General features: G+C 46.6%; 1 protein-coding gene, 1 non-coding gene and 1 pseudogene across 2 annotated transcripts; all 3 read right to left on the bottom strand.

Annotated features, from left to right (window-relative positions):
* Positions 1-645: 645 nt before the first annotated feature.
* Positions 646-857, bottom strand: LOC119327166. Its single transcript, XR_005158439.1, has one exon. It is a non-coding gene; the product is annotated as a small nucleolar RNA U3 (small nucleolar RNA).
* Positions 858-2,046: 1,189 nt separating this feature from the next.
* Positions 2,047-3,855, bottom strand: LOC119320198 (putative serpin-Z12). The gene is made up of 2 exons (XM_037594306.1): positions 3,356-3,855; positions 2,047-2,879 (listed from the first exon to the last, which is right to left on the bottom strand). Exons 1-2 carry the CDS (start codon positions 3,780-3,782, stop codon positions 2,047-2,049), a joined length of 1,260 nt encoding a protein of 419 aa, XP_037450203.1. The 5' UTR covers positions 3,783-3,855.
* A 4,821-nt stretch (positions 3,856-8,676) lies between these two features.
* LOC119321911 lies at positions 8,677-10,081 on the bottom strand (annotated as a pseudogene).
* Positions 10,082-11,537: the final 1,456 nt, after the last annotated feature.

Raw genomic sequence — 11,537 nt, 5'->3', positions numbered from 1 at the left:
GTATTTCTGTACTGATGATGACAGAGCAAGATCTCTGGACATATCAACTGAATTTTGTTCACCTGGATACTTTCCTACCTCGCGGGCATATAAAATTCTGTACTCTTGCAGTCATGAAACCCCTCCTGTTAAATGAAAAAAAAGAAGAAGCAAATCTTGCTGTCAAAGGAAGCATCAATTTTTCTTCCGGTCACCACTAAGAGATTGACTGAATACAAGAGCAATCTTACTCAAGTGCCATTTGTGGTCTTCAGACAGTTGAAACAAGGGTTCACCTCTGTTTCAATTGGCAGTTTGCAAAGGCATCCTACTAAGTGAAACAAGGGTTCACCTCTATGTCTGATAGCATCCATTCATGGATTTCACTCTGAATTTGAAGCTGCCTAGGGTAATTAACACTAACTGAATCTACGTTGCAGATGATTTACAGATCACACTGCCAAAAGGAATTCGGGAAAAGGCAAAAACAATTGGTAGCTACCACTAACTGAATCGAATTTGCAGATGATGTATAGATCACATTGCCAAAAGGAGTATAGAGAAAAGGCAAAAAATCTAGTAACTAACACTAACTGAATCCATTTTGCAGATGATATACATCATATTGCCAAAAGGAGGTGGGAAAAAATGCAAAAGAAATGTTTTTGTCTGTCAGACAACCTCTAGGCCACCCTGTAGAGACACAGGAACGATCCTCTACAGCCATTGGATAGCTCACATCAAGAGCATCCAGGCCGTTAATCACGCTCTGGCCCAGAGGTCAGAATGCATCAACCAGACTGAAGTGCTTGCCTCCTTATTGGTAAAGGATGCAGCGGTACGAGCCTATAGAACAGATCCTGTTCAAGTAAGGTCGTAATACCTTCAGGTGTGGCACGCCTTATAAACCACTCCAGCGTGCCTTAAACTGGCGAGGTGGGACTAATTAAGTAGAGCAGGCACATGCAGCAGCGCCTCCTCAGGTAGAGCTTGGAAGAAGGGTTAGTGGCCCATGTAGCAGTTTGGCCTGAGAAAGAATAGATCCCAGCCCATCCCACCTGAGCGATGCTTTTGTTTCGTTTTTTTCTTCTCCTTGTTGAGTTATCTGTCTGTTGAAGTACTTGGGTTGCATTTACGGTATCTTTTAGTTTTGTCCAGTCAGCTGTTCAAAAGTTTTCCACTCCAACTTTCCCAACAAGTCAAGGAAGGTATAACACGGCAACGTATCTTAATTTCTGGAAGAAGAAAAAAGACATTGATCTGGCACTCTCACCGCCAGCATCAGTCTGTCGCTACAAAGGACATGTCGTGAAGGAAGCTCGCCTGCTTCGTCGGGCAATGACGAACGTCAACAACCTGAAAGACAACAGAATCTCGCTAGTTAAAGCCTTGCCTAAACACCACAGACACAACAGGCGTCGATCGGTCGGTCGACAAGGGGCTCGGCTCTATTCTTCTTCTGCAGAGTGCGGTTCTAATTATTATACCTGAAAACAGAATTCATATGAGAAAGAAAAATGGTACAGACAAACAATCAGGCCAAGTTCTATAGAACAACCCATTGGGCAATCACCAATTGTTGCATGTTTCCACTAGAACAAGATTTGGTTTATTTAATCATCATCATCCTTTTGGTTGCCCGGACTGTTCTCGTTTGTGTAGGATCCTCATAGATCTACAATGATAGTGCTGGAGAGTTCAGACCTCAGAAATTTGTTCCAGTTGCTGATCACAGAGCAAGAAAATCTCTGAACACATGTCAAATTCTGTCTGGCAGTCATGTAACTAACCATTCCTGAACTTAAATGGGACAAGAAATCTTGCAGGCATATTTGTTCCTGGCTGCTATACCAAGAGACAGACTGAATACTAATGTGGGCAAACATTAGTATGACTTAAGCTCTTAAGCAAAGTCATACTTAAGCTCTTAAACAAATTATCCTACAAAGTCATACTAACGTTTCAAGCTCTTAAGCAAAGCAAGAACTAATCTTGCTTTTTTCAACGGAGATCAGCACTCACTCCTGCTCGTACTGCATTTAACAACCAAATGGTTCCACATTTTACTCAATTAGCGAGAGGATTAACCACGTGACCAAGGAACAGCGTTGTGCCCGTCATCTCCTCAACCACGGCAAACAAGAAGGGCCGATCCGCCACAAAATCGACAAAATGCGGTGGCTCGCTTGGAAGCGCGCTACCTTCCATGCCTATGGCCGTGGCAGCAGCGGCCACGGTGCCTTGCTCGTCCACCTCGATGGTGGCCTTATGGTACACCGCGCCGATGGAGAGCCGCCCATCCCCGCCGCTCACCATGCCTGAGAAGTCGCCGCCTGCGAAAGCCCTTGTGACACCAAGCTTCCGCATGTCTGACGACGCCTCAATCTTAGAGGTGAACTTGAACTTGGGGACCATGAACCGCCGTACTTGAACCTCCTCTTCTGGCGTGTGCTTCCTGATGAACTCCGGCGATGACACCACCTTGTCGTACAGATCGGTGAGGCTGAGGGTGCCGCTGTCCGGGAGAAGGATAAGCATGTAGAATGCAGCAGCGCGGTCGCCGTCGTTTCTGTAGAGCAGCTTGAGGGCCCTGAAGCCCGGGTAGAGCGCGATGTACTGTGACCGGCCAGACGTCATGGACGGAACGCGCACGGTGGCGCCGCCTGGGGTGTGGAACGGCGCGGTGAAGAGGGCGAAAGGCTCAGGCCACGCGCCTTTGAAGTAGAGCGTGTTGGCGAGGACGACGGTCGTGGACGAGTCGACGAAGCCAGGAGGGAGGATGTGCTGGATGCGCTGCTTCGTCGCGTCCGCCACGAAGGAGTTCACGCGCCGCCTCGCAAGCTCGGCCCCCGACACGAAGTCCACGGATTCCGCCGTGGCGGCGTACCGCGAGGCTCCGGGGGGACGTGGATTTTTAGAGCACGTGCACCGAGGCCCTCCTATCCTAACTCTTCAATATTGCTTTAAGATCCGTGCGACACAACTAAGTTTCTATATGAAATTTTCTCTTTTTTGCTTTTCCCACATAGAACATATCTTAAAGTTCAAACCTATGCAGGATGGCAAATCTTTCTAACTAGAATCTAGGATAAATTTTTCAGAATTTTTTGTCCGACATAAATATTAAAAATATGATTTTTAATCAAACAAAACGTATTTTGTATATTTATGTTTGACAAAAAAATCTATACGATTTATCCTAGATTCTACTCAGAAAGCTTTGTCACGTTGCATAGGTTTGAACTTCAAGATATATTCTATGTGGGAGAAACAAAAAAGAGAAATATATTTGCACGAATCTTAAAGCAAAAAATGGATGGCTAGATAGAGAGGGCCTGGGTGCATATGCTCTAATATATATTTTCGGAGGCTCCGGTGGCCGTGAACTCCGGCCTGAGCGCCCTCCTCCGGTCGACCCACACGCCGCAGGCGAAGGACGTCTGCTTTAGTCCGTTGAGCCTGGCGACAAGCTTGATCGCCGGCGCGCGGTGCAGCTCGTCGAGCGACGCTGACCCGAGGAGCCCCAGGAGCTCCCTGCGCGTCTCGCCCCGCGCGCCGGCGGCCACCATCGCGAGTGCCGCGTGGATCGACAGCGGCGAGACGACGAAGTTGCGCCCCGTGCCGGCCGCCGCCCGGACGCCGGCCTCCCTGGCGAGACTCAGGCCCGACGCGTTCCCGGCCGCATCGCTGACTAGAGCTTTCTCCTCCGCAGAGTGGCCACCGGGAGGCCACAGGGTCGAGCAGAGGTGCCATGCGGCGAACAGGGCTAAGCAGAGGAGGACGGTCTTCCCGAAGCGCGACATCGGAATGGCCGTGGGTTTGTGGTAAGACGCAGACAGGATCACCGGCGCCCGGCGATCTGACGACGAAGACAGCCGGCGGCGCGCAGGTGGAGTCCCTCCGTGGGAGCTGACGCGTGGGTTAGGTAGGTTAGGTGCACAATGGGCTTATGGGCTTCCTTCGAGTCCAGTTCCGGATGGGAGAGACTGGTGGACAGGTCGTTCTTGAACTGGGATGGAGTACTGATATACTCCCTCTGTAAATAAATATAAAAGCGTTTAGATCACTACTTTAATAATCTAAACGCTCTTACGTTTCTTTACGGAAGGAGTAATATTTTTCAAATAAGAAACCACTACAGTGGCAGGAGTATATTAATTGCACATAAATTAGGTAGGATATAATTTGTGTATTTTCTTGAGGGGTATTATTTGTGTATTAATTATGTGATCAGCGGTGCTGATATTTGGAGCAATCTAGGTCCTTGCATTCACTTAGTTTCATGGCCGGGATTAATTGAATTCGCCCCTTTGGATTTTTTTATATTGGTATATTAGTTATTGCTTTATTCTATCTCAAGAAAACTACTCTATATGATTAGGGTTCAAGTACTTCGTCTACTTTTTGTCATCATTGAGTTATCTATATGATCATCATTGAACTCGTTTACCCCTCCATGCACCATGCATGTGTGCTCTGGCACAATGTTGCTGGCTCGTGAGTAAACATAGACCAAATCAGAAATAGGTACCGGGTGATGGCGGCGTCTTCATAGGGGCTGAGGGAGGGGCATGTGTGAAGGGTAGCAGGGAGGGTAAGGACAAGGCAGACCTGCAGGCAACGATGAAGAATATGAAGTTGAAGGATGGAGGACTTGACGACGATTTTGTCCGTGATGACGAGATTAATAACAAGCTTATGAAGGCGGTGAGATTGCTCTTAGTGGCTAGAGTAAACATGAGGCATCCGTTCAGCATACATGCTTTCAACCAGTGACGTAGCTAGGATTTCCCCACAACCCAAGCCATCCTTGTTGGTACAGTGAACACTGTAGCTATAATGTGGTACTGTTTGCTATTGTCAACGAAGTGTTGACTCTCTACGACCCAGGCCACGCCCTAGGCAGCTTGGGTGCCTACGCCCCTGCTTTGAAGGACACGATGAAATTCACATGGAGGCTTGCGTCTGAGCCAGAGATACACTAGGTGAACGGAAACTTGTTCATGATCCATGTGTTCTTCCTTGGCGAGCGAAACAGGGTTCTCCTTATTGAAGACTATGATGGCAGCGATAGGCCGGACTCGGTGAAGCTTTATCGAATCCAGGCTTGGGCACATATACAGATCATCCTAGAGCTATGTCTAGTCACTGCAAACCAGCTATCAAGAATGACATGGGAGAGCATTGAGATGAATCCAATTTGAGTGTTTGGGGTGTGGGGGCGACTGAATGTGAATGTTTTGAAATTCCAAAACATTTTTATAATTTTGTAAAAAATATTTTAAAACTTAACATTTTTGGCAATTGAAAAATATTTCAAATTTCAAAACAGGTTCTAAAATGTATAACAAAGTTCAAAAAGAGAAAAAAAATTAAAAAAGAAAAAAAATGAAATTATAGAATAGAAAAATAATACGCTCAGGCCTTGCCTAACCGGGCGAAGGCATCGCTCCCGTCGGCCGCCCAAACATTTGCCGATTTGAAAAAAGTTCATCAATTTTGGAAAAGAATGTTTATGAATTAAAAAATATACGGGCTTTATAAAACTTTGTAAAAGTTGAAAAGAGTACCGGGATATGGAGAAACGTTCATGAATTTCAAAAAAAAAGTTTGTGACTTTAAGAAAATGTTCACGAAATTAAATAGAAAAAAGATCGGGTTGGGCCGAAGGTTCTGTCTCAAAGTACTCCCTCCGTCCGAAAATACTTGTCATCAAAATGGATAAAAAAAAGATGTATCTAGAACTAATATATGTCTAGATACATCCCTTTTTATTCATTTTGATGACAAGTATTTCCGGACGGAGGGAGTACTATTTTTCAACATCGTTCAAATGGACACAATTTTTTCTAGGGCCTTGTATCACCATTCCCAGGTACCATGCCAAGTTTTTGCTATTTTGATAATTCTTCATTTTCAAAAAATGTTCGTGCTTTCAGAATTTATTTGGAATTTAGAAAATAATCCCATATTCAAAGTTTTTCTACACAAATAAAAAAATCACGGAAATTCAAAATAATTTGGTTGCAAATTTTTGTTCATATCTTCTGATTTTTTGCTTCTTACATTTTCCTTGTTCAGCTGGTGTGCATCTTTTGTGAATAGCCTGTCGTGACTGTATTTTCGGTTGGCCTACAGTCGGAGTGGATGGCATCTTTTGCGCTGATAGAAGATTGAATGCTCCAACTAAAAATAGAAAGATGGAATGCTGGCATCAGGTGCGACGCCTACAGTTTTGGAGCGATCCTATGGGAATTAATTAGCAACGCTGCGTGCGCCTTGGAGTGTTCTGAATCCAATGTAAGTCGTCGGAGTAGTTGGGTTTCGGAGCAAACGGCTAGGCATTCCCAAAGAGGTCAACCCACTGGTGGCTAGCATACTATCTTCATGTTGGGACAAGTAAGATGACAAATCATTCTTCAAATAATATGCTGCTTTTCTCAATTTTCATTTTCTCTTTTTTCTGCCACCTGCCTCACTGCCAATGACTTCGACGATCTTTGGTGCAGTGATCCAAACAAACGGCCATCCTTCTTAATTCCAAACTTAAGAAGATGTGACGCAACAGGAAGTGTTCTGTGCCGTGGTAAATAATTTGAGCGGGGTGGGGGTGATTCTGAGAACCAGAATTCACAACAATGACATGGTACTGTTTTTTGTTGGGTTTAAACATAAAATGGAAGGAAAAAAAAGGGAACTACTAGTTTTTTATGTCTGCAGAAAGTTGCAGGCTAGCTAAATATTTACCACATGCAGTCTTGTATATCATGTATACAGATGTTACTTGGCATCTCTATGAATGCATATTAATACCTGGTTATCTCCTCTTTTATCGATGTTACCGCATTTTATAGCTGTTATTAATGGAGATACTGTCATATTACCATGCCTTCTTTTGGTGTATCATGTGTTGATGTGAACCAAAATATTCCTAGACTCTTTTTTTTTCAATCAGAGGTGACATTCCATATATGGAGAAAAGTAAATAATTAGAATTGCCATGCTCTCAAAATATACCTGGACTCTGCATAATGCTGAACGCTGCCGTGTGAGAGAGCTGATCGCTGATTGCTTGATTGTTTGAGTCACTAGAAGTGGCCTATTCGTTCCCAGCAGTGGCCAGAGCTGTTCTCCTTTGTGCTATGGGATCCTCATTTATCTACAAAGATACAGTAGTAGTACAGAAGAGTGAAGACCTCAGATATTTTATTTCCAATTGCCTCTGTCTGAGCAGTTAGCAGGCCTGCTCCCAGTTCAATGACAATGATCTCCACCTTGGCTAATTTTGTGCTGATCTTTTCATATATTAACTCAGTACTAATGACAGAGCAAGATCTCTGGACATATAAACTGAATTTCGTTCACCTGGATATTCTTCTACTTCGCACGGAGGTCATGAAACCCTCCTAAATGAAAAGGGAAATCTTGCTGTCAAAGGAAGCATCATTTTTTTTACCGGCTACTGCTAAGTGACTGGCTGAACACAGTCGAAACAAGGCTTCACCTCTGATTCAGTTAGCAGTTTGCAAATTCCTCCTAATTGTGCCCTGGCATTGATCCAGGACATGCTCTTTTGGATAATGTTTCAAACTCTTAAGCAAGCAATCAATAATCTCTTTTTATGGTGATCGTTTGGGTTAACAGGACACGAGTGACCACATCATCAAAGAATTACTTCAAAAATGTTGGAAATTGTCGAAAGATGAGCTGAACTTAGCTTTCCATAGAGCTCTCTTTCTGAATTGCCAGCCTCATGTAAAACCTATATGGAATTCTCTGTACATAGTTTATTTGTCCAATATCATCCATTTTGTGGATTCCATTAACTGAACCTAGTTTGCAGAAGATGTACCGATCATATTGCCAAAAAGAGCAAGTAAAAAATGTTGTTTACAGTCTGAATCTAAATAGCAGATGATGTCGTTGAAGAAAATAGAACAAAGATGTGACAGAACATAAACATGTCGTTGAAGTACCTTGGTTGCATTTACGATATCGATTCATTTTGCCGACTTACCTGTCCAAAAGTACTCCAGTTCACCGGCTAGAACAAAATTTAGTTTCTTAGTTAGCATCCATTTTGTTGCCCGAACAGTTCTACGTTCATGTTGGATCCTCATTGATCTACAGTGATACTGCTGAGTGAAGATCTCAGAGATTTGTTCCAATTGCGGATCACAGAGCAAGAAGATACTCTGCCTAGCTGCCTTGTCAAATCCTGTCTGAGAATCATGTAACTAGACCCTCCTGAATTTAAATGGGACAGGAATCATGTAGCTAGACCCTCCTGAATTTAAATGGGACAAGAAAATTTGCTGTCAATTTTTTTTTGGCTACTACCAAGAGACAGACTGTTGCCAGTTTGCAAAGTCATACTTATGTCCCAGTTGATATTGTTTCAAGTTCTTAGGCAAAGCAAGCAATAATCTTACTTTTTTGTAATGGAGATCAGCACTCAGTCCTTTTTTTTTTTGAATGAAAGCTATCCTTTCCCCAATTTCATTAACGAAACCAAGTAGTCTTGTTCTTGCAACCAAAACACACCCACCTCCTCATACCAGATGAACATCAAATTTCTTCCTAAAGCTATGCATTTGCCAACCCACTCACTCCTGACTCCTCGAATTAGGACATTTCTGTTACCAGGACAGGAGTGATCAAATCTTCCAAGGATGACCAATGTTCAAATATTTACTATTCAACAGCCAAAGGATTTCACATTTTACTCAGTTAGCAAGAGGATTGACCACATGACCGAGGAACAATGTTGTGCTCGTCTTCTCCTCGACCACGGCAAATAAGAACGGACGATCTGCCACAAAATCGACCAGACGCGGTGGTTTGCTTGGACGCGCACTACCATACATCATGACTATGGCCGTGGTAGCAGCGGCCACGGTGCCTTGCTCGTCCACCTCGATGGTGGCCTTATGGTAGACCGCGCCGATGGAGAGCCGTCCATCCCCACCGCCCACCATGCCTGAGAAGTCGCCGCCTGAGAAAGCCCTGGTGACACCAAGCTTCTGCATGTCCGGGGACGCCTCAAATTCAGACGTGAACTTGGACTTGGGCACCATGAACTGCCCCACCGGAACTTCCTCTTCCGGCGTGTGCTTCCTTAAGAACTCCGGCATCGACACCGCCTTGTCGTAGAGATCCGTGATGCTTAGAGTGCCGCTGTCTGGGAGAAGGATAAGCATGTAGAATGCAGCAGCTTGCCGCTGCACATGGTCGCCGTCGTTCCTGTAGGGCAGCTTGAGGGCCCTGAAGCCCGGGTAGAGAGCGATGTACTGTGACCGGCCTGTCGTCATGGATGGCACGCGCACGGTGGTGCCGCCGGGGATGTGGAACGGCGCGGTGAAGACGTCGAACGGTCGACGCCACGCCCCTTTGAAGTAGAGCGCGTTGGCGAGGACGACAGCCGTGGACGAGTCGACGGAGCCGGGAGGGAGGATGTCACGGATGCGCTGGTTCGTTGCGTCCGCCACGAAGGAGTTCACGCGCCGCCTCGCCAGTTCGGCCCCTGACACGAAGTCCACGGATTCTGCCGTGGCGGCGTACCGCGACGCGCCGGTGGCCGTGAACTCTGGCCTGAGCGCCAGCCTCTGGTCGACCCACACGCCACAGGCGAAGGACGTCTGCGTCAGGCCGTTGAGCCTTGCCCACAAGCTTGATCGCCGGCGAGCGGTGCAGCTCGTCGAGCGACGCTGACCCGAGGAAACCCAGGAGCTCCCTGCGGGTGTCGCCTCGCGCGCCGGCGGCCACCATCGCGAGCGCCGCGTGGATGGACAGCGGCGAGACGACGAAGTTGCGCCCCGTTCTGGCCGCCTCCCGGACCCCGGCCTCCCTGGCGAGAGGCAGGCCGGACGCTTTCCCGGCCGCGTCGCTCGCTACCGGTGCCTCCTCCGCAGGGTCGCCACCAGGAGCAGGAGGCGCGTCGGCGAACAGGGTCGAGCAGAGGTGCCATGCGGTGAACAGGGCCAAGCAGAGGAGGACGACCTTCCCGAAGGGCGACATCGTCGGAATCGCCGTGGGTTCGTGGTAAGATTCGGATAGGATCACATTGGTTGAGCGCCGGAGATGGTGCCGGCGGCGGAGCTGAGCCCCTACCCTGGAACTGGGAGCTCTCGCGTGTGCGTTAGGGTTAGGTGAACAACGTACTGGGCTTCGAGCCCAGCCAGCCTGCAAAGCTGGCTAAACGGGCCGGGAGAGCTGGGCTGGCACGGCACGACAGGGGCAAAACGGCTGTGCCAGGCACGCGGCATGCCAGGGCCTGGAGGCTGGGCACGCGGGCCGGCACATCGCGGGCCTCCAGCCCATTAAGTTTTTCGAGAAGTTTTTATTTACCTATCTATGGCCTAAAGAACAACCCAATAGGCCAAATATGGCTAAAAACAGCCTAGCAAGCCATTAGCCTAGCAGATATGGCATGCCTAGCATGCTGTCGTGCCGACCCGTATAGCAGTTGGGTCGTGCTTGGGCTGGAGGGTGCAGCACGCGGGTCGACACGACACGGCATATTTTAGTAAACATGCCCCCACGAGCCATGTCTTTGTGCTCAATAGTTCATAGATTCTTAAAGAGGTTTAGCCCCTGACCGAATCACAAAAGGGGGTCTACTTAAAACCTGATATGGAGGGTTTCCCCATCAACATTTGGCATGACAGGCAGGCGACTAAGGCTCCAAGTTTTCTTGGGCTTCATCAGAATATTTGTCAACCATGTCGGGAGAGCATTCTCCACAAGTCTCGGAGCACTCCCATGTCGGGAGAGCATTCTCCACAAATCTCGGAGCACTCCCATGATACGTCTCCAACGTATCTATAATTTTTATTGTTTCATGCTATTAGAGTATCAATCTTGGATCTTTTAAAAGCAATTACATATCATTTTTTCGGACAAACCTATTAACTTAGTGCCAAGTGTCAGTTGCTGGTTTTTTCTTATTTTTTGTTTTCCAGGAATTCAGTACCAAACGAAGTCCAGAAATGCGCGCCCAAGTGCCTCGTGGGCCCCTCGTTTCTCCTTTTGACCTAATTCCGACTCTATAAATTCTCTAAAATCGGGAAACCAACAAAGGGCCACCCAAAATGCTTTTTCCGCCGCCGGAAGTTCCTGTTCTCGTGAGATCCTATCTAGAGGCCTTTTCCGGCACCCTGCCGGAGCGGGAAAATCGATCATGGAGGGCTTCTACATCTTGGTAACGGGAGAAAAAACTGAAGAAACTCACCTCCCTCTAATATATTTTTCTCTAAAGATTGCAAGGGCATAATTACCTGTCCTATGTGTTTTTTTGGAAAACACATGTCTTGTGTTAGAACACCTTAAGTGATGGTGATTTGTGTAACAAGGTTCAGACGTAATGACTCTCTCTCTCTCTCCCTCAAAAGAAGAACTCAACGGTAACGAACTAAACTTGAGGTAACTGAAGATAGAATAAAAAAGCTGATTTTTTTTTCAGATTTTTAGTCTACTGGTATGTGAATGCCTATGCTTTTATAAAAAAAGTCAAAATTATCACATTATGCCACAGTACCCTCATTTTGTGTGTGTGTGTC

The sequence above is a fragment of the Triticum dicoccoides genome, chromosome 6B (genome assembly GCF_002162155.2).
Source record: "Triticum dicoccoides isolate Atlit2015 ecotype Zavitan chromosome 6B, WEW_v2.0, whole genome shotgun sequence".
Taxonomy (NCBI): domain Eukaryota; kingdom Viridiplantae; phylum Streptophyta; class Magnoliopsida; order Poales; family Poaceae; genus Triticum; species Triticum dicoccoides.
Note: the sequence above shows the minus strand (reverse complement) of the source record. Positions and strands in the feature narration are given on the sequence as shown.